General features: G+C 36.9%; 1 protein-coding gene across 9 annotated transcripts in view; it reads right to left on the bottom strand.

Moving 5' to 3' along the window:
- Positions 1–23620: 23620 nt before the first annotated feature.
- LOC139965494 (uncharacterized) overlaps positions 23621–27583 on the bottom strand; it is a 90505-nt gene continuing 86542 nt past the window's right edge. For all 9 annotated transcript variants that reach the window (XM_071967917.1, XM_071967916.1, XM_071967923.1 and 6 more), the window contains one exon: positions 23621–26002. In XM_071967917.1, the coding sequence (XP_071824018.1) occupies positions 25772–26002 (231 nt within the window). In that variant the 3' untranslated portion in view covers positions 23621–25771. The remainder of the gene's footprint in view (positions 26003–27583) is intronic.

The following is a 27583-nucleotide window of genomic DNA, read 5'->3' as shown; positions in this document are numbered from 1 at the left end:
GTGGCGTATCGTTATATATATATATATATATATATATATATATATATATATATATATATATATATATATATATATATATATATATATATATATATATATATATATATATATATATATATGTATGTATATACATATATAGCTTGGTAAACCGAGCTGAGATTCTGGGTCAACATTTTGACATTTCAATTATACTTTCTTGCTCAACGATGTTACGAGAAAGAGAGGGACTTACAATTTGGAATCTTCCAACTGATTGCTTTTAAATGAAGAAAATTAAATATTGGTACATGGTGTTCGTGTATAAATCCGTTCCGATCAGCAACGAAGATGCTTCAATTAGTACGAGTTATACACCGTAGGCTATGAAATTGGAAATTTGATTTGACAAATGGACATTATAAGCCATCGATATATAGCCCATTGGGTAGATTTTACCTTTTACGTTGCCCACTTTTCCAATTCTTTTCAAAGTTCATGTCGTTTTGAGTGGGAGGATTATCAGATAATAGGACATGTTGACATTTCTTTCGACGAAAAAAAAAAGAAAAAAAAGGAAAGACAAGACAAGACAAAAAATAAAATAAAATGTCAATGTTGTAACGTTAATATAATTCCATTAGTAGGATATGCAACGCATAGGTTATTGTTTCATGGTTTATATAGGAAAAGTTACAACATAACGCATACATACTACGTTTAAAACTTTTGCCCAATGAAATGAATAACTTTCAAAAGTTTGCATCTCAGCAACTGTTAAAATGAAAGGTGGACCAATAGGGGTTTCGTGTTCTTGCTCACTAGAATGTAGCCTATGTGTAACCTCTCAAACTATATTACACCTTTAACTCCCCTCCCCCCCCCCCCACCCAACCCCTAGCATTCTCTCTGTTGATTTATAAGCCAATCCAAAGTATGAAATCTACTACCAAAGATCAAACCTATTTTATAATTTTGTTACAATTCTCGTTGATATTCATTATATCTGCTTCCATTTGATCTTTTCCCCCTGCGTGTCTTATCTGTGACGTCACAATTACGTGACGCTTTGACATTTCACTTGAGATAATTCATACTAAAACATAATAATCATTGATTGTTTATAGAAGATATCAAGCAGTTGATACCTTCCAAATACTATTATAATAATAATAACAATTAAACGTTTAATTTTTCTCTCTAGATTTTTTTTCCCTTTTCTCTTCTGTATTCAGTTTTGTTTTACTCATCTAAAATTAGAATGAATCATTAAAATAAACTTAGTCACTTTCTCCGTAGAAAGATAAAAAAGACAAAAGAAAAAGAAAACAAAAAGAGGGAAGAATATATGACTTTACTCAATTCATTTCATATAATTGATTTACTGTTGGTCAAGTACGTGTTGCCTACGTGCAAATATACATGGCTTTCTCATCTCTGCATCATCATCATGAGTAATGCGTAATTATATATATATAGGCCTATATATATATATATAGGCCTATATATATATATGCATATATATATATATATAGGCCTATATATATATATATAAATATATAAATATATATATATATATATATATATATATATATATATACATATATATATATATATATATATATAAATAAATGAAAACGTAATGAGAAGGAAATCCAGAACAGTGAAAAAACTTCCAGCCTTATATATATATATATATATATATATTACATATATATCTACATTTACCGCTATATCATAACGTTCGCATTTCCTGCATGCGAGGCAATTATCACAAACTCTCTGAACCAAAAGTTCAAATCATTCGTCGACGAACATAATTCATCTAATTGTCTCCTTTTTTCGTTTTTTCCCCTTCTCTCTGTCTCTTCAAACTCAGTGTAACTACAGTCTCCGATTACGTTGGATATATTTTGGGAAGAGTATTACAGGCTATGATGTGAATACCTGTCTATAATAAAACTTGGATTTCACTTAAAACTAGACCATAACTTCAAATCAACTCTGAACACGTAAGCGAGACATTTGTGAATGACACATTTCCTGTACTATAAATCTCATGGGAGTATACTTCGAAGTTCTTCATTTTATTAAACTTCCTTTACGTAATTTACACGAAATGGCAATGGTCTTTGACTCAAGCCTTTTTTTGGGTGGGTGTGGAAGGGAGGGGGGAAGAAGGGGTTGGTGGCAACTGCTCCCATTAAGAGACTTTTTAGTATCACGAATATAAAAAAAATGTAATCGATATAACAGAAGTCTTATAAACCTAGTTTGTAGAAAGGATACTAACTAAAGTGACACTGTCACCGAAATGCAAGGAAACCTATGCACCCCCAAGGGACCCTATATATTACACATCACATATGGCTTGAGGTTGTTATAACTGGAACTTTCATTTCCTTGCAAATAACTGCTGTCACCCTTTGAGACAAATGTATCCACGCTTAGGGACCCTCGAACGGACGTAAACGATCAAAATATCTTAGGAAGATGAATATGGGAAACAACCAAAGACAGTTCCTCGTGTCCATTTAATTTATATATATATATATACACACATATGCGGTGAATTAGATAACGTTATTAAACTGTACTAAAATTGGCGCACTAACCTCTCATAAGTTTAACAATACACAAATCAAAGAAAGAAAAACAAAAGTTCTTATCCATTATATAGCTTAACCAGTAATATCTAACACGATTTCATATTTGAACAGTCATAAACATAATCAACATATTTTCACCTTGGAATATCTCCCACGTTGTTTTTCTTTATGTCAGACTAAAGTATCACCCGAGGCGTTTACTTTCATACTCATTGAAATCTTTCAGAAAAAAATCATGCTTTGAATGAACTTTTTAATCTGACTTTTTACGAAACATTAAATTTACGGAGCTGGGCTTCGCGTGAATAAACATTTTGTAACTCGTATAGTTAACTAAAGGTTTCATAATTGAATAAGAAGAAGAAGAAGAAGAAAAAAACCCACACAGTTCGTGTGTAACATTTCCATTATACTCTTATTTCTGAGAAGTTACCTTTTACGTGCGATATACCTATAAATGTGGCTAAACAACCGGCTTTATCAAAATCCCTTTTCTGAATCAAAACAACACTCAATATAAACGGTACTATGAAAGCATGCCAGTTATATAGTTTCAAATAACATGCCATGTTTACAATTCACTACATGTTTCTCATATTGGCGAATAACGATGTGTTTTCATTAAGTGTTGTTTGCATCACCTTAGAAAAGATTTCCTTGCCCCACTCCCCCCACAACCCCCCCCCCCCCCTTGAGCAGGTTTGTTAAAGTTAAGACGACAACCATGCAATGGATGAAACATGAATAATTAAGCCTAAACCGAGGAGCTGACATCACGTTGAAAACTACCTTAAAGGAGCATTACAGAAAAATTAAAACAATTAATTTGAAAAATGTAGAAAAACCAAACATTTAATTGATATATGCATCTTTATATACCTAATTATATTCTAGGCTATCAACACAAATGTTCCTGCCCCAAAGTCTTCATTTAACTTGATCTAGATTTATAAACAAAAGAAAAGCGAAAAATGCTTGTAAGATTAATTTACCTTTCGATTTGGACTTGTTCTTTAATGTGTTTTTTTCCTTTGTCACAAACAGAGATCTACGTCATTAATTGACAGATATTAGGTTGTAATAATCCACAAATATTCCAAGCAAGAAATGATTATAATTGTTCAAACAGAAAGCAACAACGTCACTTATATATTAGCAATATCTATAATTGCCGTACATATCCTGAATTATTATAGTGAGTGTTACTGTAGAGCAAACGAGACATGATATAGCAAACTTGTTACAGATAATCAACATGTGTTAGTGTTTATGACAATAACCAAATGTGTCAAAAGTATTGAACGTATACTATTTCCTCTTATAGATTTTTTGGCGACAAAAGTCGTTCAAAACAACCCGGCTATAAAATTCAACAGAAGTCTGTGCGTAACCGTTCTCTTTTCTCTTTTATGAGTTTAGCATCGATCGTGAATATAAAGTGTTAAAATCAAATGGCTTGCATATTTCCATATCAACGAAATCGAGGTCGATACACTATTTTAGCTGTTTGTGTGTCGTCCGTCATTTTTTTGGCAACCGTTAATAGTTTGTGCAGACTTCGTAATTAACACGTCAAAACAATCAAATTATGTATGGGGGTCTATTAATAACATGTCGCAAGTCCGTCCATCTTATTGTAGAAGGGCTATATAGGGGGTGGGGTGGGGGCGAGTCTTACTTCTACCAATCCTGGTCGCGATTCAGAGCTCCGTACATTCTTATTAAAACGTACATTTACTCGCTACTTACTCGTTGTCGTTCTCACATTTAACCTTTGACCCAAGCTGACCCCCCCCCCCCCAAGGCTACAACATCATCTCATCAATCCTGCATGTATAATATCGACTTATGCACTTTTAAATATACTGACCGTTTTGACTTATAAGTTTTGAATTATTCCTGTTCTCACGATATTCAGTCACGTGACCACACTTTATTTATAACACCCCCCCCCGAAAGAGTTGCTGAGGTGGGTTGGGTGGGTTGGGTGGGATGTGGTGGGATGAACTATGTTAGATGCAGGTAGTTTATTAGAATACGCAAAGATGTATGGCTTCACGGTCGTGAAGAAAAAACAAATATCGCCGCATTGTCAGAAAGTTGAAGCACGTTTTACAGAAGCAGATAACACCCTTTTAAGAGACAGACGTCTTGTTGTACGATACATCAATAGAGCAGTATAAGGAAGGGGCATCACGTTGTGAGATGCTGATATCGTTTTCGATAAAGAGGCATCGCCATGTAACATCACGGAGCTACAACCACACAGGGTATCGCATTGTTAGACGCTGGAATCGGCTAGGAGGGGGGGGGGGCACTAATCCGAGAAACTGTTACCGCGTTCAAGAAAGAGGCATATTTCAATGTACAGGAAAAAAACAGAATAATCACGTTTGTAAGCAAAACAATGCATGTTATAACAATAAAACTTACGAGTTTGATCGTTCATATTTACGTGATATATATATATATTATTTTCACAATGCATATGTCGTCTCGTTGTATACATATTACATATTATTTTGACTTACTACAAGGGTGCGGTACTTATTTGCACATAGTACCAGTGTATAATAAATCAGAGTATACCATTTATAGTTTTTGCTTGGTGGTGGAAGGAACCACTCAGAGATGGAGATGGTGTTTCGAACCTTATGAACGTGACTATACCCCACCCAAAAACACTCCCACTCACCCCTCTCACCCCCCCCCCCCTCTGACCCCCTCTGACCCCCCATTGGCGCATCTCAGGCACTTAATTCGAGTATTATCACTGTATCTCCTGCACAAGTTTAAACTCCACTATGGATCGATATGCTTTGAATGTAGCTTATGGATAATTTTAACTAACATATATTGATTTATCAATAATCATTTAGGTATAACTGTACTGTTGCTTTTCGTTCATCAATTTAGATACATACCAACTGGAACCGTTTCGTTCATTTTATACCTTTCTCCAGGGAGACACTTCAGTATCCACCGAAATCCTCGAAACCCACCAACATGTTTTGTATTAGAAGTTTCATATATTGCGTATTTTGGAAACTGAAACAGTTTGCACGGTAAAGAGGGTCCCCGTGCACATTGAAAACCAATTATTTCGGTTAATGAAGCTTCTTTAAATTTAATGCACTGAGAAGAGTAACTTATAAAGCTTTAGATAGGCCCATGAAGACGGAGATGTCCGACCACAATAGGAAAAATAAATTGTCCAAGTTGCAAAGCAGAAGATAGGAAAATACCTCAACAAGTGGCCTATAAAGTAGCACAGATGTGTTTTTCATAAAGAAATTTATTTTTTCAATATTATAGTATTGCATAATATCATACATATATATATATATATATATATATATATATATATATATATATATATATATATATATATTATATATATATATATATATATTCATATATTTCAAGCTTCTCGTGATATTTAATTTGTTCAACTCCATTCAATACTGTGTGAAAGTTATTAATATGTACCACATTTGCCAACGCGAATTACGCACCAGGCTGGGGAGCTTAACCATATCAACAATACAATTTTGTGAGAGATAAAAAATATATAAAAAAAAGCCAAGTCAAGTGGTATGCAACCATTTTTTATATAGTTTTTTTTATTAAATGCTCTTTTATTTTTAGAAGACCTGCTTACTCACATTGGACGCTTGAAATACCAATGTATCGATTCGCCAAAAAGACTGCTTACTTTTTTTGGCGGGAAATTTTGTTGGTCTTATTTTTTCTTCTTTCAACTTAGTGACCGGCAGACAGACGTCAATTTCCTCTCTGACGCTATAAAAATACAGTAATTGAATGAAAAGTGACGTTTGCTCATCGATACAGAAAACGCTACGTCAGTGATATAGCACACTAGCCCATATCTTGGTGGATGGGCGGCGATTGGCAAATTTTTAAAGACATTTTTTTTTCTTCTATCGTATAAAGTATTGTCAAGAGATTCGATTTTCGTGTCGGTCGGTGGATAACATTTATACTTTACCCAAGCAAGTGCAGCAGACGTACGGTGGTATGGGCGTTTAACGGTTCAATGCGGTGCAGTTATAGCAAGATGAAGCGGTTTTCTCAGACGGATCATTTAGACCAGGGACAGTAGCGGAGCGTCCATACAGTCAGGGGGCGGATGCCCCCCCCCCCTTGATGGACACAAATGGACTGCTGGCGCCCTTTTCAGTTTTTTTACCACATTTTACTTATTCGCGATTATTGACTTTTTTATTGCACTCTCATCTACTTATTGACATTTGTCACATTTTGTTGGTGTAATTTGGCGATGACACCTATTTATTCTTCGTTTATCTGCAAAATTTATCCCCCAACACACCCCCTGTGGATGTCAGAGTTGTCCACGAACCCCCAACTTTTCGAGACACAATCTCGCTTCGTAAAAGATCAAGTTCATAGTGTAATATTGTAGAGTTTGTCGATAGGTACGACTTTTGTACATTACCAAATTATATGATATATCAGATTTGAGTTCAACAAAAGTACTCTAGTTTTGACTTTCAGAAACGTCTCACGAACCCCCTGGGATCGACTCACGCACCCCCCCCCCCCTGGGGGTTCATGCACCCCAGTTAGGGAACCCCTGCTATAAAGAAAATAGCATCATTGGATGATAAGGTTATAAAATTATACAACGTGAAGTGAGAGAATGTTATTTTTACCAGTCTTCAACATTAATTGATTTTAATGGAAAAGTAAAGCTATTGAAGTACACTTGCCGTTATGTCGTCAAAGACCACCTATTTGTGTGATCCATTCCAGGGGAAGAATCGAGGGTTCAGCGAGGCAAAATAAGTTCCATTGAATCATTGACAACTCCCTGATCTAATTAACCTTACCTTGAATTAGCGACAAAGATATTTGAGATGTGGGTTTTCAACAAACAGTGTAAATATTTTTCTTTTCCATATACATTTCACTTTGTCAGCCACCCTTTAAAGTATCCAAATAGAGGACGCTGTTTGTGATTCCGCTGTATGAACATCTGCATGTATATAAAGACGCAAGGACAATACAGTTTTTCACTATTAAATATGATTCCCCCCCCCCTTAAATATAAATGAATCGTTCTTTCACGAGCATGCTTACATTAAAGAGAAAGAATATGTTCAATTTGGATTGTTGTGGAATGGCCCACCCAACCTTGTGTTGAAACATCACCAAATATTTAAATTGATATTTTATTATTATATTTCTGCAAAGCTGGAGGGGAGGGAGAGTGGGGAGGGGGTTGGGTAACGGTGTAATAGAAGAATATCCCCATCTATACCTCGGGGATCTCAATATCCCGAACTATGCCCCTATCCTGCTATGGAGTTTATCCTACATCATACAAATTTAATTGATGAGAAAAAAATAGAGTGTTTAAAATTCTTCGCCACCCTATTTTAAGGCGGGCGCAACTGAAGACCTCCCCCTCCCCCTCACCCCTCACAGTGTATACATTTTTGACTTGGTAAACAGGGTTTAGTGGAATCTTGTTTGCTTTACAGAGAAGGAGATGACCTCAGTTTTCTTACAAAAGTTATAAGTTAATAGTTATTGTAGTGCGCGTGCGCACTATAATATTGACATTACTGGCCAAGTTAACGATACCGAAATGACTGGACGTTGAAACTTAAAGTTTCGTATAGTCTCTGTACATTTGCAGTTTCAGAGGCAAGCTGCGTAGCCAACTTATTCTGAGCCTGTCACGGCGCCCACAAGCGCCCTCACTTTTTAGGTACCTACATGACTATACTCCCTGGTGTGTTGTCAGCCCAAAAAATAACATCATGAACAACCGAAAAGTTCTTCCTCAAACTGCAAGCACTTCACGCGCACTACAATACTGCGTATTTGCAGGCAAATGCAGTTCTATGTTCAATGAAGTGTTTCCGTGCCCCTGCGTGGTGTGTGCCAGGGGCGCTGTTTCTGTCTCTTTGGCCGATGACAATGCATGGAACCAGTTCCTCAGTGTATATAGGAAATATGGAGCACTGCGGCATGTCCTCCGTTTCCATATCGTCGACCGTAAAACTACAAAACCCTGTCGGATCAATCTGCCAACCAGTTAACCGATCGGATGGTTGATATCAAAACACTTAACATTCAGCTTTAACCGGAAACAGTTTATTTAAAAACATGATTTATGTTGACGATAATTATTATGCCAATAAAACTATTCCTGATCGATTTATGGAGTACGAGGTAGTCCATTGGAATGCTATGACCATATGTAGGCTATGGTAGGTGGACGTTTATATTCATTAAGAATCTGAGATTACAAGCTGAGCTGAGCTGTCCGAATGTTACCGGGCCTGGTTGTAAACAACACGATGTGAACCCATTGTTGAACTCTCGACAGTTTCAATGTACATGGTTGCACATGAAATATTTGAACTTTCAAGTGATCGAAGAATGAACTTACATGTGAAAGAAGAAACAAATTCAAATAGAATGTGTGTCATGTCTATTTATACCTTGTTTGTAAGCTCGTCTTGTCACAGCTCTATAGTGGTGATGCGTGTTTTGTCACAAGCAAGTCTTGCCTTCTGTCATATGTTAACGTTGTCTTAGAGTTTGACTTATGTCATGCCTAATATTGTTGTCTTGTGTCATATCTCATTTGAGTTTACTTGTTCCATATCTTGTCTTGTATAGTCATATCTCGTCCTGTAGATTGTCTTGCTCCCTGTACTGTCTTACATTGTCTTCTGTAAATAATTACCTCGTCTTGTCTTGTGTCATATCTGATCTGAGTTTACTTGTTCCATATCTTGTCTTGTGTAGTCATATCTCGTCCTGTTGATTGTCTTGCTCCCTGTACTGTCTTATATTGTCTTGTGTAAATAATTACCTCGTCTTGTCTTGTGTCATATCTGATCTGAGTTTACTTGTTCCATATCTTGTCTTGTATAGTCATATCTCGTCCTGTAGCTTGTCTTACTCCCTGTACTGTCTTATACTGTCTTCTGTAAATAATTACCTCGTCTTGTCTCGTGTCATATTATGACTTTACTTGTTCCATATCTTGTCTTGTATACTCATATCTCGTCCTGTAGATTGTCTTGCCCCCTATATTGTCTTATACTGTCTTCTGTCAATAATTACTTCGTCTTGTCTTGTGTCTTATTTCATCTCAGTTAACTTGTTCCATATCTTGTCTTGTGTAGTCATATCTCGTCCTGTATATTGTCTTGCCCCTTATATTGTCTTATACTGTCTTCTATAAATAATTACCTCTTCTTGTCGTGTGTCATATGTCATCTCAGTTAACTTGTTCCATATCTTGTCTTGTGTAGTCATATCTCGTCCTGTAGATTGTCTTGCCCCCTATATTGTCTTATACTGTCTTCTGTCAATAATTACTTCGTCTTGTCTTGTGTCATATTTCATCTCAGTTAACTTGTTCCATATCTTGTCTTGTGTAGTCATATCTCGTCCTGTAGATTGTCTTGCCCCCTATATTGTCTTATACTGTCTTCTATAAATAATTACCTCTTCTTGTCGTGTGTCATATCTCATCTCAGTTAACTTGTTCCATATCTTGTCTTGTGTAGTCATATCTCGTCCTGTAGAGTGTCTTACTCCCTGTATTGTCTTATATTGTCTTCTGTAAACAATTACCTCGTCTTGACTTGTGTCATATCTCATTTGAGTTTACTTGTTCCATGTACTGTTTTCGCGTGAATATTTCGTTATATATTGTTTTGTTTGCCTAATCCCGTGTGCTGTGTTGTCTTTTTCTGTCCTATCTGTTATCTTCGGTCCTGTCTGGTTGCACATATGGTTTTGTCCTATGTCATATCTTATCTTATTGCTTATCTTGTCCCATCATTTTCTTGCCTTGTCTTATGTCATGTCGTGTCTTGCATACTTATATATCCCATGTGTTGTTTTCTTGTATATCCGGTCTTGACTCGTGCTATCTCTTGTCTTCTTGTCTGTCTGCCCATATGTGTTGTCTTGCCTTTTAGGTTGTCTTCTCTCATGTGTTGTCTATTTTGTGTGTGTGTCAATGCGTCAAGCCTTGTATCGCGGCGTGTCTTACGCTATACCATCTCTTGATGCTGTTCTAGTGTTTGGCCTTCGCCCTCATCTTGTGTTGTCTTGTCTTGAATTTTCTTGTCTTTGTAGGTAGTATTGCCTTTAGTTTGAATTTGATACGAATCTTACCTTTTCTGTCATTCATGTCCTACGTAATTCTCTATAGCCTCGTTGGGTTTAACTGTCTTAACTTGTATTTCTGTATCTTGTCTGTTTTCTGTTTTTGTAATTATTGTCTTCCTTTACGTCTTGCATCATCTTATGCGTTGGGCACGTGTCTTATATTTCTCTGTCATTGTGTCTTATCATGCGTCCTAACCTTGTCTTGTCTTAATTTGGGGAAGTTGTTTCTTCCGTGTTTTGCGGTTTTTTTTTATCCTATCGTCTTGTTTAAAGGCATTGAAGACTCGCTCTGAAAAAGTTAACTTTCCGTTGCTTGCAAGTGAAGTTTTCTTCTTGTCGCTACAAAATGCAGACAATAATGAAACGTGATACCTTGTTATCTTTTATCTAGACCTGAGATGTCCATCGCTGCTATATGTACACTGTATTGTGGGTATTGACCGTAGCTGCATTATTGACTGTACACTAGTGTCTAATTATCGACGGTAGCAAGCTGTGTGTGTATTTTCTGGGATCGATGGTGGTGTCTAACACTTCTGTTACACCTCATTCGAAACTAGGTCAGATTAGCCGGCATGAGACGTTTCTTTGGGCGCGAGTATGCGCACCCTTTAACGTCTTTCTTTGTCTTAGGGCGTTGGGACATGTCTCGTTTCGCATTGTGCGAGACATCTTCCATCTTATCGTTTGGTGTCAATGGTGTGTTTTATCATGTTTCACTGTTTTGTCTTGATTTTCTGTCTTGTTGTTATCTTGCTTTGTCTTCAGCGTATATATCACCTTACAGTGCACATATCCTGGTTGCATCAATTATAAATTATTGCACTCTGTAACTAAAATTGGGGCTGCATGGGGGCAAGAGTTTCGACTAAAATGCCGAAAAATGTTTGGCCGAAAGACCCCCTATCCGCCTGGCACCTGGTTTTTCATGACATCATCTACACTGAATTAGCAACAATACGTAAGTATAACATAATCCCTCTTCTTAAGTTTTACTCATTTAAGTCTATTAATAAATTCCTTTCGTCATCCACCGTCCCACAGTCTTGCTTACTTACTGACATCGGCGAATAAACTCTCCCTTGTTACTTTCGTTGCTTTGCAACCCCAAACCTGATGTGACCCCAAACATCATCAACATTTCATGGCATTTCATGAAAAGGACAACAACAAAAAGAGAAGAAGAATAAGAAGCAATCTATAAATCCACTTAAGGGGGTGTAAGTGTTACTAATAGCTGTACATGCAGGGTGTTATCCGATTTATTGATTTAGTCAAAATATACTCTGATGGGTTGAGATGGGGTACCAACCATTCATCCGTATATGAATATACGGTCGTGTTTTACAACCCCCCTGAAGTAAAATAAAGAATATATCATTCTCTACACACCAGCTTTGATATCGGAAATAGGTGGGATCTCTTGGTTGACCATATGCATTTAAATAAATTTGAATGAATACATAAATTATTAAAAACATAAATAAATGAAAAAATAAATAAATAAATGTAAAGGAGGGAGAATGTCTCAATTTTTAGCTAGCCTCGAGAGAACCCTGATAAAACTAGTTTCGTACGAAAAATATACCAACTTAACGTACCAGGTCTTACGCACTTATGCACTCCTCTAACCCTAACATCGACCCAAGCCTGCACCCCACTAGTGCGTCGCCTCTCCCCTTTCCCAGTATTCTAACATTCCTACTTAAAGGGCGCCATTATTGCCCCCCTGCAAATACGCCAGACATTCAGATCATGGCCTCCGGTGCTCACAATTTCAGAGAACATTTTAATTGCCATACTCGTTGTAGTTGTTACCTACACCCACCCACCCGTGACATTTTGACAATTTTGGAGAATCAAGAATTTTCTTATGAAAAACGTTAAAACTTTTAACGTTAACTGTTGGTTTAACATGCTAACATAATGGGTCAAATTGATGATGATGATGCCCTTTCAAAAGGTACAATCCTTCCTCTGGGGACACTTTCTCTTAAAAACAAAAACAAATACATGAACAGATCATGCAATCACTGACCTGCTTTCACATGATACTCTTAACACCAAGATCAAAAGAAGGCCTATGACGTCACAGAGCTTCATCGCGATACTGATCAATGAATTGCAAACACTGAATAATTTATCGAAAGTCAAATAGCAACATTGGCTTAGTACATTGTTTGTTGTCAGTCTCGCTCCTTTACTCCCCCGGTTTGCCATGAGCCCTTCCGGAGTGACCCGCTGCGCATGCGCACTGACATAAAAACGCTACGGCCGTACAAACTAGGGGGAGACCGAAAATAGGTAGATTTTTCCCCTCGGTAAGTCTGCTTGTTCCATCCAAGAATTTCCTCCCACGTTCCGTTAGTATTTGGGTTATTACTCCTTTGGGGTATTTTGTACATTACACTGAGATCTAACTTGAACTATGATGTAACCTATACATTATTATAATACTATATATTATTATTATATATATATATATATATATATATATATATAATATTTATATTATTATACTACATAACATATGCAACAAAAAGTGTCGGAAAGTGCCTCAACCATACCCCCCTCTCCCGCCTGTAAACTGCCCCTGCACAGGCTTCCCGTCCAAAATGAATTAAGCAAGATCTTCTATGACGAACTGTCGGTCAAGTAGGGGTCACAAATGGACCCAGGAATACCTTAGCCGAATACCTTTTTTCTTTATAGAAAATGTCACCTAAGTTAGAACCTGAGAACGTAAACCAAACGACCATAGTGATACAGTCTCAACCACATTCCCTTGCTGCACAACGGGCTTTGTATATCAAGACCTTAAGAATGGCTAAAATGATGTCATCGATATAAATAACAGACATTAGTAACTGGACGTATTTGTCAATGAAGAAGATCAAAAGAAAAAGAGAAAAAAAAAGAAAGACCCCTGACAATTGAAGTCATTGATCGATTAGGCAAATAGTAACATTGGATGAGTTTCGGTCGATCTTAACTGTAGAAAAAAAAGACCTTTAGGGTTGGCCTGTTGTCATTGGCTTAACTCGAAATAATAGGCGATGAATGCCAACTATTTCTGTCGGACAAACAAGATCAGGCTAAACTTCCGCTCGATTTTCACACTTGAGACTTGACGCAGGGCGTTTTTTGCGTTTGAACTGTGATAAGTTGGCTACGATTTTGCTCCATGACAATTTTCCAAACACACAAACCAGGAGAGTGTCCCTTCATGGGCTGGCAGCGGATTGGGCAATCGGTTATAAAAAAGGCTTTCAAGTAAAGCTAATTGAACTTTTCACTGACACTTTCTGCTGTTTCTCTTTTGTCGATCAAAAAATAATGAGGTTTACAAACTTACCATCAATCGGAGAGTACAATCGGAGAGTACAATCGGAGAGTACAATCGGAGAGAAACTGTTTGGTTTGGTTTAGTAATTGTCGTATAAACTGAACTGTTTTGCGGTTTCCATTTACTGCTGAATAGAGTAAGGATATGAATGGCGGGCCCTTTTTAAACGAGTAATGGACAGTTTTGGACAGAGAGGAATTCGAAACAGCTATTTTCCCCACTAGATCACGAACCACGTGCTCTTTCAAATGAAATATTCAGCTACCAAAGCTGTTGGCGATCCCTGTACATTTTTTCGCCTTTGCTATGGTGCCAGTTAAAAGCCACGGTATGCCTTGCATATGCAAGCAGATATCACACCCCTTGATTTCTTTCGATACACAACACAGAAATTGACAGGGAATAGATTTAGAAAGAACTTCGGCATGTTGGTTCTACACAATACTGTAAAACTTTGAGTCAAAATGTAGGCGAAAATAAGGCGAAAATAAGGCGTTTAACAAAGAGAAAATATGAAATAAACAAATAAATAAAGATAAAAAAAACATACACAGTGACGTCATCGACCTTCACCTTACAGGCTTAGTCTACTGAAGACAAATACTTAACAACCTTTGCAGCCCGGAATTCCATTTGTTTGTATAATTAAATATGTTAACTGATTCTTAACTATAGTGTCATTGTTTTATGGGTTTTTCTTACTCTATTTTCAGTTTCCATATTTTTGTTTTCTCTACTGTTTACCCACAGCACCAGAGTTCTCATCCGTCAACGTATATATTTTGAACATTTTATGATAAAACTCTCAGTATATACACTTTCGAAATGGCTGTACTTCTATATTCAGTATAGATACTGAACCGATGTCAAAAAAAAAAAAAAAAAACTAACAAATACAGTGTGACGTTATCGATTTTACACAACCACCTCCTGGTATAAGGATTGAAAGCTTTACAAATTGGTTTCCACATTTCCGTGACGATTACGTCATAATGGTGTCAGGATTCATCATTTTATTTCAGTGCATTATTAATTGAAATATACTTTAATCCCGTAATCGATATAACGGTTATGGTCACCTACTATCTTAATTTAAATTTGTATAAAACGTGCTCTAAAGTTACATTTCGAACAAAGCAGTGAGGACTTCACCTTTAATGTCTTCGGAATTATCTGTAAGATTTAAGGTCTATAGTGGTGGTAACCAGAATGGCGCAATTTGGATCAAATGAATTTGCGTTTCTTGTGAGAAAATGCATGTAGTATGTATGTATTTTAGAACCTCCTGCAAGCAGGAACTCGCGAAGAAGCCATCATTGGCTTATCAAATGTTGAAGAAAAATCCACTTATTATTTTTTTTTTACGTTTTTGGTGACCAAACATAAATTAAAGAAAATAAAAGGTATGATATAAAATATATTGTTATTTCCCATTTGAACTTTCTAATAATTTTTTCCACTTATCTTGAAAACTTTCTATCGCTGGACTAAAGAATACGTTCTTGAAAGTAGAATTTTGGAGATAAATTAAATTTCCAATATCCCATCTGGGCCACCGTAGCATCTAAAAAACATCAATCTCTAAGATCCCCAAATACTCTCCATTTTCTGCCTCCTCATCCCCATCCTCATCCTCGCCACCCCCCCACCCACCGTAGCTTCATACACCCGTGTATGCGTAATAAGTAATCGTTGTGTCTATACGTTTAGTCATAATGTGTGGAGCTAGCTTATAGTCGGCAGCCCAAACGGTTCCTGGCTTACAAGATACCACAATGTTACTAAAACGCCACCACAAAAAATTTCATCACAAATCAGTTTTATTTCTATTCAAAACAAATTTTGAAAAAAAGTAATAAAAACAATTTAAGAAATATCTAACTTCTTATTACCTTCTTTAAATTTGAAAATTTACCTTGGTAACGAAATGTTTTCAATTGAAATAAATCGGTAAATACCAATCAATTTAATAACTCATTTGAGAGAATAATCTATATCAAATTAACTTATTTCGGTACATTTAAAGCAAATTTTGAGTAAAACTCTAAAGATTAGTTCAATTGTCCTAACTAGGCAACCACACACACAATAAAACAACAACAACTTTAAATTTGAAAATTTACCTTGGTAACGAAATGTTTTCAATTGAAATAAATCGGTAAATACCAATCTATTTAATAACTCATTTGAGAGAATAATCTATATCAAATTAACTTATTTCGGTACATTTAAATCAAATTTTGAGTAAAACTCTAAAGATTAGTTCAATTGTCCTAACTAGGCAACCACACACACAATAAAACAACAACAACTTTAAATTTGAAAATTTACCTTGGTAACGAAATGTTTTCAATTGAAATAAATCGGTAAATACCAATCAATTTAATAACTCGTTTGAGAGAATAATCTATATCAAATTAACTTATTTCGGTACATTTAAATCAAATTTTGAGTAAAACTCTAAAGATTAGTTCAATTGTCCTAACTAGGCAACCACACACACAATAAAACAACAACAAACAAACAACAAACACTCATGGAAACCAGTACAAAAAAAATTAACCAATTAACAAAAAATAATTGGATAATTTTTATCTGTGAAATTAGAAATACATATAAATATATAATTATTAATTTTACAAGATTGATATGCATAGGAGAACTTACCGTTTTAAGATTTGTCTTCAATTCTAATACTTAAAAATATTATCTTCTAAATCTCTCCTGGGTCCAGTCGCGAATTCTCAGCCTCGGTCAATATATACGCACGGGGTCCATAGATCGATTCTGACTTGAAGCTATCAACTACTAGCAAACACGAATAGAGAGATATATACCAGACATGACAATTGTTGACTGCGAGTGTTAAGTGGCTATAGTCAATTGACTTAATCTCGTTAACACATTCATAGCAATTTAACACCTAGTTTTTGTTTGTTTGTACCAAAACACTGATGAGGGTAACGGAGTCACGTGACCACTGCCTCTCAGTGTAGGAGAAGGAGAAGCGAGTTCAGTCATGCAAAGAGAGAGAGATGTGGAGGTGGAGAGAGAGAGGTGGAGGTGGATCTAAGGCGAGGATGATAAAAACGATGATACGGAACTTATACCGTATTCTGGATGGCGGACAGAAACGGTTGGAAAATTAAAAAAAAAAGGATGACTTAACGCTTTTCAATATTTTCGTCTCGACTCGATCTGATTAGTTACTTTATACGTTTGATAACATAAATTCACAAATCTCATCTAGTTCGCAGATGTATAATACATAAGTGCAATAACTTTCTCACGTTGTTTTTAGTATAATATTGTCGGTATAATTCTTCATATTCATTTGGGCAGGAATTATTTTTTGTCGATAAATTGCACAGAAGAGGATAGGCTTGTACATCATTTGGGCAGCAGCTGCTCCTTGACTTAAACAACAAAATCGAATCATTTTTTGTTATTATTATTATTTTTTATATATTTTGATAATTTTGTTGATAATGTTTTTACACTCAGAATTACCATGTCAATGTAGAGCTCATTAGCTTGACTTTGCCCAGTTTCATTTTGGAAAGAAAAAAACCACTTGAAATGCTCATGTAATTTTTAATTGTGGTTTCGATGGCACTATAATTGTTTTTTTTTTTTTAAAGTGTCCCGGGACGACAAATTATCGAGGACTGAATAAAGTCCTTCAACCAACTCATTAACATTCATTTGTCGGATAAATCCCGTCGAATACATATATTATGTGACCCAATGGTAATCTTAAGTTCAAGAATACTCGATAAATTGGAAAAACTGCCATCAGTAAATTGTTATAATATTAACATCTTCTGGACTGGTGGGATGGGGGAGGGATATAATCATATCAGATAATTAGCTACCGTATTTTCATACGAAAACCTCAATTAATGACTTCTTCTTTACTAGAATGGCACAACATATTTTTAACGAAATACCGGTACCCAACATCAATAGATGACAACGATGACATCTCAAGTCCCGAATCTCATATGCAAAAGAGGATTGGATGAAGTAATCCTGTGTGTACCGTACATCCATGAGCGCTGAGGGCACTAATTGACCCCGTGCTGAAGGCGGGACTGTAGCACCCTAGCCCCACTCCCCACTTCCCCTCCCACTCTTCAGGGCTGCGTACATCATCTAAGACTGTTAAGTATATTCTTAATGTTTCTGTTTCAAAGAAATTCTAACCTGAAGAAGAAAGAGGTCGCGATATTTACATTAAGACGTTAAAACAGCATTAAACGTTCGCCAGTTTCCCGAAAAAGAGACAAGAATAAAACAAAACATAAATATATATTTTTATGATTATCAAAATAAGAAACCCAGTACCGGATCCAGGGTCACCGGATGTGAGGAACAATTCGATGATTTGTAAGTTTTATATATATATATATATATATATATATATATATATATATATATATATATATATATATATATATATATATGTAACCTTTAAAATATAATAAATTTAATAAATGGAAAGAAAATTATATATGTTACGCTAATCACTGTGAAATTTGGAAACAGTTCTGTGCTAATTACAAAGGTTTACAATCGCATTCCTTGTGACCTCTCAAACAATTTTGTTTGTGTGACGGGGTTCGGCTCAACGAAACAAAAAACAAGAAATCATAAGGCTTCTCTCAGTGTCATCCGCAATAAATATATCATTTAAATGGATGTGCATTTTAAACAAACGGTTTATTATTTTTATTATTGCCGACAATTAGTCTAGCCTAATCATAACTAAGTGGAAGTTTAAAATTCTTTCAATGCCTTCCGCATGAACCAACGAGACCCCTTATGCCTCTGTTCAGCCATTGGTCGCAAGAAAAAGCTAGGTCAACGTATACACACGTGTTGGTGGTTTATATATACAACCCAGTGTCAAACGATTGCTGTAATTTTTCATGGAGGTGGGCGCGATCTTGTCACAACATTTATTGGCGTATAGGCTACACACTGGTATTTTTATCAGTATTCCATTTAACTATATCGATATGATAAACGTCTCTCCCATAAGTTTTAAAAATATCTCCAACAATCAGTGTATAAATTGTGCTTAAAATTAAGATATATGATGGTTATAACGAGTCAAATTATTTAAAAGTTAGGGAGTGGGAAAAGAGGTTGGGGGCGGCGGAGGCTAAAACTATCAAAATCAATTCTCAGTGTAGGGTTACTCTATGTCCCGATTAATAGGAAAACAATAGGTAAACAAGAAAACAATCTATATATAGTCCCGCTGGCAAACAACTCCATCCCAAGTATATATATATATTCCTTTGTGTCATTTAAAAACTATTTTGTTTTTACGATACGCAAACTATTAAAACAAAAAAATCCACGTTTCGTACGAATCCGACTTTACTCGACCATTTCGGAAGATCATATTTTCAACACAAACACAATTTAATTATCGCGGTGTTTACACGTTTTAGTTAATGATTTTTGTCTAAAGCCGATTAAAATTCCACCTATTGCCAAGAAAAATTCTGGTTAAAAATGACAATTTTAGGATATTTTACATTGTTCTAAACTGGTGCATATAAAGCTCTAAATATGCCACTGTTTGGAATGCAGCACTCTTTATAAAGACCAAATTTGCTTCAACGGGTAGTAGAACACCAACCCCCCCCCCCCCCCCAAGATGTCGAAACGCTCAAATACGTCCACACTAAACTAGAACATGCTTTTGCCTGCAAATACGCAGTATTGTAGTGCGCGTGGAGTGCTTGCAGTATTAGGAAGAACTTTGCGGTTGTTCATGATGATATTTTTTTGGGCGGACAACATGGAAAACTGCAAACGTACAGAGACTATATGAAACTTTAAGTTCCAACGTCTATAGTCACGTACAGATATTGTTAAACTTGGCAAGTAATGCCAACATTGTAGCGCGCATGCGCACTACAATAAGTAGGACGGTAGCCTATCATACATTACGGTAGCCTATACAGTACGTCAGCTTTAGAACGCACAGAGAAGGCGCGGGAGAATGCTATAGGCTACACACAAACTGCTAGCCGTAAGGATGAATACCACTATAAAGTGGAAACACTGAACGACAGTTATAAAGGTTTACGTATTTCAGCGTTATACGTTACGGTTAGGTAATTTGTTATATATCCAAATTATTTTGCTCGTATATATCTATAAATCAACAATTACCGGGGGCATGGTCTATGTTTTGGACTAAATGAAAAATATCATAGATCTAAACTTTGCATACAGAGACTGAAGGAAAACCACGATCTTCGCGAAAACCTGTTGAACCCATTTCCCCGGATACACATACATACAATCCAAATGACGTAATGTTTCCACATCAGTCGTATGACGTAAAGCAAATTTGACAGGGGAGTGACGTCACGATACGGTGCGACCGACAGGGAATATGAGGTAAATGATTTCAACCGAATATATATATATTTTCTTCCTGCCTTCTTCTTTTTCTTCTTCATGTCCGTTTGTTATTTTTTTCCTTTTCGCCGCCGATTTATAATCTCATTTCGTTAATGATTATGTACTGTACAACCATTGCAATCATAATGTACTTGTATTATTAGACTTACGAGTAGTTATTTATAAAACATTTCCACCAGGAGACTACGCCGAGTAATCCATGTACATACCTCACTGAATCTTCTACTAATTGATAGTTAATAACAACTCAAGTGCACCGTGTCAATGTAGCTACATCGTTTCCGCTTGTCATTCATTCACGTACGCAACATTATTCACTGAAGAGAGTGGTCGCTGTTTAACATCAATGACAAACGTACAAATGTACGGTACGTGATGTCATTTATAACAAACGGTTTTGTTATTCATATCGATGGTGGATGGCGTGGGGTGTATGAGTGTGTGTGTGGGGGGGGGGGGGGGGGGGGGGTGGTGGGTGTGTGTGCATGCATGACTCGATCCTTGGCATGTAAACACTGTAAGTTAAGAGGCATATAGTGGGTGAACTTCATACCGGTAATTTGGTTTGTGGATACACCTCATTTGGTTACAGGGACCACCTTTTATTCTGTGTAGGTCAAAGATCATTTGAGGTCAACATAGGTCAAATCTGACATTTCAACCCTATAAAAATCTATTCTCCTAGCAAATTGGATGAACATGATTTTTGCATGGATGGGATCACCACCCTGGCGAGGCTTTTATGTTTCCGACAACTTGGAGAATTTTAACGGACAAATGGAATGATTTGATCACACCGGTCAAAATTTAGAAAGCTATTCGAAACAGAAGGCCGTATCGGTCATTTCCAGAGACTTGATATTCTGATTTTTTCTTTCGGAAATTCATTTCTGGGGAAGAAGGGTGTGTGTGTAGGGGTGGGGGTGTGTGTGGGGGGGTGCTGCATACCAAAAAAATCCCAACGGTTACACATCTGTATACTTTGGCCAAGTAGTGTACCACATTTTCCTGGTCATCAGTTTCCCCGGCCTGGGGGAGGGGTCTAAGGGGAGGGGGTGTCCCCCTCCCCTTTGGAATTTTTTGCATTTCCAGGTAGCCTCAGATGCAATTTGGTGCAATATAGCACACTTCAACACCCACTCCATTTTGTATTTTCACCAGGCCTTAGATGCAATTTGGTGCTCCAAATGAGATTTTTTTTCTCATTTGGAAATGAAAAAGGGGTTTTCTGACTTGCGAAGTGGGGGGGCGGAATGATACTTCCGCCCCTCCACATTTTTCACGGGGGGGGGGGCTGGCGCCCCCCAGCCCCCCGGTTCCTACGCCCTTGAAATATACTCTCCCAATCCAGCTGTTAGCTATGGTTGGGAAGTCCTCCAATATTTACGAATGTATTTTTAAACCAACTGGAGTTTTGACCTTTACTCTTTAACGTCAGAGTGTCAACAATATTACGACGCAACGGAAAAGAGAAAGAGAGAGATAAAGCGGAAAGCAACAACGATTGGTCCCATCTGTGGGTCTCATTTGGGATTTCCCCGAAGACGGTTAACCTTTAAAGGCGGATGTACATAACTTTAATTGGTAAAACCTGTAGGAACAGAAAACAAAATATATACACCGGCAAACTGAGCAAAGTTGACATCGCCCCCACCCCCCCCCCCCCCCAAAAAAAATGCCGATCAGAATACAAGTAGGCCTACTTGCTCTCTGGCGACAAATTCAAAAAATTTCTTTCCTTTTGACGTTTAATACCCAATCAAGATAAGTCACGTTCCATCATTCGTCTCGTATATAAAATATAATAATTGCTTATGGGATGCGTTATAACTCCCAAGCTAGCACGAGAAAACAAAATTAGACCGCATCGTGAGTCTGTAGGCTGACTTTAGACATGTGCAAGTATGTTGAAAATGTTTTGTATTCACGCCCACTGTATACAACTTGCGCAAGGTAAAGACTTTTGACCCACTCTTAGAGCAGTGACGCCGAGAAGCAGGTCGGCCTCCCGACTCCACCGCACCCCCCTGTCGGCAGCACTGGTTCTCAGACTGATATTATGTTAACGAATTGGCACGTAGGGGTGAGGGGATGGGGTGGGTATTAGCCTCCATGTCAACTCAAAGTAATAGCAAGTAATTAAACAAAATAATACTAATACATTATTTTGTGGGGGTGGGATGGAGTGGGGTTTTTTTTCAGTCAGTACCACCCTGACATTTCGAAATGATATTTAATTGCGGCCTAACCACCATGATTGACCAATATCTACCTGCATTTCCTAAAAGGCGATACACTCCATCTAGTTGGTAAAAAATAAAGAAAAAGAACAAGAACATATCAAACAGGATTTATATTAGAGGCTTGGATGTGAAATTGACAAATGGAAGTACAAGTCGGGGAGAACATTATGAACCTAAGGCAACATAAAACCGCTTTTTAGCCTTCAAAGAGCAGAAGAGACTCACTGTAGGAAATTTGTTAACCGAGCAGTGCAGCATTTAATAGGACGAGGCCACCAAGCCCCCCCCCCTCCAAAAATCGCCTGTTCCCCACCCATCGAGCTAAATCCGGCCCTGTTGTTGATGCTTACTTACAAGTGACGAGTACTTTTCTCGTTGCCTATAGAATCTCCATGGACACATGGTAAGGAAGATTTAATATGCCATATGGATAGACTTTATGACTGAGAATTTACAAGCCTTTAGAGACCCCCATTACTTATGAAATGATATTTACACGCTTTCTTGGGTACTTCAAATGTGAATTTGCATTAAGTTTGCTACCAAAAGCACATTTGTTTATTTACAGTAGAAAAAAAAGAAGGTTCATTTTTATCACTCACTTGGGGGACAGAAGAAAGCAAGACCAAAACAATGTCGGTATGGTGAGGTAGGGAGGGGAAGGGAACTAAGGGGGGGTGAAGGATAAAAGGGAAGAAGAAGGAAAAAGAGGGAGATATTGTTAATAACGAAACACTCTGAGATGGAGACAAATAGAACAATTGACATCTTGAGAATAATAACGACAACTCTCAAATAATTAGCAAAATGTATAATTGTTTTCTCTCTTTTATTTATATAAACACTATTTAATTAATAAAATAATGATAAAGTGATCTCAAAAGATTGAGAGAAATTTTAATTTAATGTTATTATGGTTTCATGATTATTGCCTTAACTTATTAAAACGGAGGGAGGGATGGATGGAAGGAGGAATGAATGGATGAATGGAGGGTATTCCATGGTGGCCCATGTGTGATTATTAACTATTTCTACCGGTAGTGGACGTAGTGATTTATTCAGGATAGGGGTATTATCACTTGGCCTTATCTTTACAACAAATAATGTCCATAATACAACAATAATGGCTTAGAATGACATTTCAATACCAAGCATAAATTTTGTTAATGTTACCTTTTTTGTCTTTGCTATAAGTGTTCTCTCTTTGACTAGCTTTAATATTACAAACTATACATTATAATACAGAAAAAAAGGTTACTACACACTATGTACATGATATTACTTAATTAATGTAAAGTAAAAAAAAGTAAAAAAAAAAAAAAAAAGGGCTTTAGAAAGTAATTTGGATTTGGATTAAAAAAGGGCATGTTCATATTTAACAAGTGATAATAGTGCAGGTTACAATTCAACACCACTTTTCTTCATCCAGGATTTAAGCATTTAATCCTGTCATGTTCAGTTAGTTAAAAGTGAATCGCCGACTAAGTTCAACATGCACATATCCAAATCGTACCGACATGGTTAGCTTGCAATGATTCCCAAGGGGAAACGAGAGACATAATTTTGTGGTCGATTGAACATTTCCCCGCTATCAACCAAATACAACTTTTCCAAGAACAAATTATGACAGATTGAAAGCGTTAAATGTCATTGTCATTGCTATGAAGGTAAAAAAACAACATTTATTAATAATTTGGCATCATTACAAATTTATGAAGAAGGTAAAGTTATCATCTAGTCTGCCTTGAAACAGCTTTAGGGTTGCATTAAAGATATCCCAGTTGGAATTTTATCAAATTCTAACCACGTAGTAAAGAAATAGGAAAGATTGATCAAACTGAAGCAGCCTCTTAGGGTGATATCCCTTGATTTCCACTTGAACGTGAAGAGATTTGTCTCCTATGCATTTCTTTGTATTACTATGTATTCACAGGCACACAATAAATTGAAAATTTCCGGGAAAGAAAAAACACAATTATTGCAAGTACAATGTCATGCCAATGAACTGCTATGTTATTGAATGTTAGTACTACATTCCGTTTTTTAGTAACACATTCTCTTCAAAATCAATGCAAAGTGTTTTGAGCCGTCCATTAAATTATTAAAGAATTACTCTGATCACGGTAACACTTATTGCGAGGCGTTCAGCCAAAGAATTGGAACCATTTTTAATCCTTATATTTGATTTGACTACATACAATAAGTATGTTTCCTACATTTTGGAGTTCCATCTTTTCAAACCATAGAAATCTTTCACCTTACCATATCTACCTTGGCAGAAATGGTTTAAACCGTATCGCAAGGGATGGTCAATATTTTGAAACAGTCTGTACAACATATAACATGAATAAAGATTGCGACAGACACCTTTCTCACGTGTTTAGACTTTTCGCAGGTTGTAGGAACTCTTCTGCAATATCAATAAACTTTAATTGTTCGAGAATCGGTCCTTTTCGCACCATCGGCTGTATATTACACAGGCTGATCTTAGTCTGAGGTAATCATTGATGGTTGATCAAGACCAGAAGAACTGCTAATTGTGAAAATGAAAGCCACATCCAACTGAACAACAGGTAGTTATCAAGAATCAGTCTAGGCGACCTCATTACATAACTGGGTAGATCTTGACGTAAACGAAAGGGTCCGTTTACTACCCGACTCGTCCAGGAGACGTCCAAGGGTCATCCTGAACGTCCAAGGTTCGTCCGGATGTCCAAGGGTCGCCCGGATGTCCAAGAGTAACCAGAGGAGGGCAAGTCCACAGAGTCCTTTAGTGGAGGTAGCCCAGGTAGAAAATGCCTGTTGACTTTTTTCTTCTCACGACACCAGTTTATTAAGTCTGGTGAGGGGGTATAGAAGAGCCGCCTTTTTCAAAGCTAGCTACAAGTTATTTCCCATGATCCTTTGCAGAGTAACTTCCCCGACGCCTGCGTCGACGACATCACAAGATGACGACACCTTCACCTTCACTTGCTTCTGGAATCGTCGAGGGGATTGTTGACCACCGATTCGTGTGTCATGATAAATAGAGGGAGGTATGAAAGGAAGTCGATCAGATCCCAGGATTCTTTGCTGCCGACCGTCAGGCGCACCTCTTCCTGATGGTTCTCGCTGACTCCTCCAGCCTTCAGCTCCACGAGTAACTTCTCCAATCTCAGGCTTCGACTGTCTTCCTCCACGCACCACTCGAAGAGCTCCTGGAGGATTAGAGGCAGATTCAAAATGGGCAGAGATAAGTTTCGGAAATAGTTGGGAACAAAGGCTTTTGAAAAAACTGTCGTAGAAAATACATCAAATTCATTGCAAATGCCACCTTTTTTTGGGCTTGTCACTTTCATTTTTGCATTTTTTTATCACTTTGTCACTTTATTTTTGTCGCTTTACTTATGCAAGCATTTGATGCATCGCATTTTGATAAGGTTTAACCTGAAGTGAATTTTAGATTTCTCCCGATTCACTCAAGTGACAGGTGCGAGGGTCATAACAGAATCCCACAGCAATGTAAGGTTCATTTGCTTGACCTTGGCAAGTTCCATTTTCAAAGAAAGACTTCACCCAGTTGGGACAATTCTTTTCTATACTGTACTATCATGTCCCGCTCCAAAGCACTCGTAGTGTCAGTATGAGCAGTATGAATATCATGTTTCTATTAGATAAAGTTTAGGAACTGTTCATACTGTCAGTACAAGTGCTTTGAAGCATGATATGAGAGGACAGTATAGAGTGGTATAAACATTACAATCAGATTAAGTTTAGGAACTGTTTGTACTGTCAATACCAGTGCTTTGAAGCATGATATGAGAGGACAGTATCGAGAGGTTATTAGCAATTACAAAACTGTCCCAACTGGCTTGAAGACTTGAAGGTTAACATTGTTTACAATTTTTGAAATTTGTTTTACATACGTGATAAATATTAACATGATAATGTGTTTTAGTGATAGAAAAGTTGAGAAATGGATTAACTTTAACCTTAAATTATTTGATACTTTATAACCTTCTTTCCATAATGAAAAGCCATGACGGTGTCATAGTTTTAATGACTGCAGTCTTATTTTAGTCAAACAGATACATTTTTTTGAAGGTATTAATAAATTCAAATATGAAAAAAAAACCTTTGATTTCTATTGGAAAAACATCAGTGAATGAAAGCCTGACATTAATGTTTGGAACAGACAGGAAATACCTGATGCCATAACTTTCATCTCACATACCCCCCCCCCCCCCCCTGGCAGGAAGTTATAAAGAGCGTAATGAAATGTCAGAGGGCTGATAGGGCAGGAATCAAGATGGGTGAAGAGTGGTTCATAAAAATCACAAGTTAGGAGATATATTAAAAGGAAATCTAGCTGCATATCAATTTGTTTTGTTGCATTTACAACTGTGCGCGTCCCCTGCAAACGCAATATCACGTTTGGTGGAAAACTGTCCAGACATGAACCTTGGAGTGCTCGTGTGATGTCGTACATGAATGATATTATTTTAAAACATGGATTTTCATTACACCCAAGCAGGGTTATAGCTAGGAGATTGTCAGTGCTGGTTAAATAAATTTGCGAAGCGTAGCAAGCATAGCGAGTGAAGCTCTCGCATCTCACGGCCGGGGGTCCAGGGGCCCGCTTAAGGGTGATTTTTGATACTTTTCAGCTTTACAATTGGTAAATAACAGAAAAAGGTGACGTTATAATCATGTTTTACGGCAAGGGAAAGATAAATTTGTTACTTTTGTTGTATTTCACAAGCATTTTACTATTTTTTGTGCTGGCCAGTGGACTGTTT

Source organism: Apostichopus japonicus, chromosome 1 (genome assembly GCF_037975245.1).
Source record: "Apostichopus japonicus isolate 1M-3 chromosome 1, ASM3797524v1, whole genome shotgun sequence".
Lineage (NCBI taxonomy): Eukaryota > Metazoa > Echinodermata > Holothuroidea > Aspidochirotida > Stichopodidae > Apostichopus > Apostichopus japonicus.
This window is presented reverse-complemented; position numbering and strand designations above follow the sequence as displayed.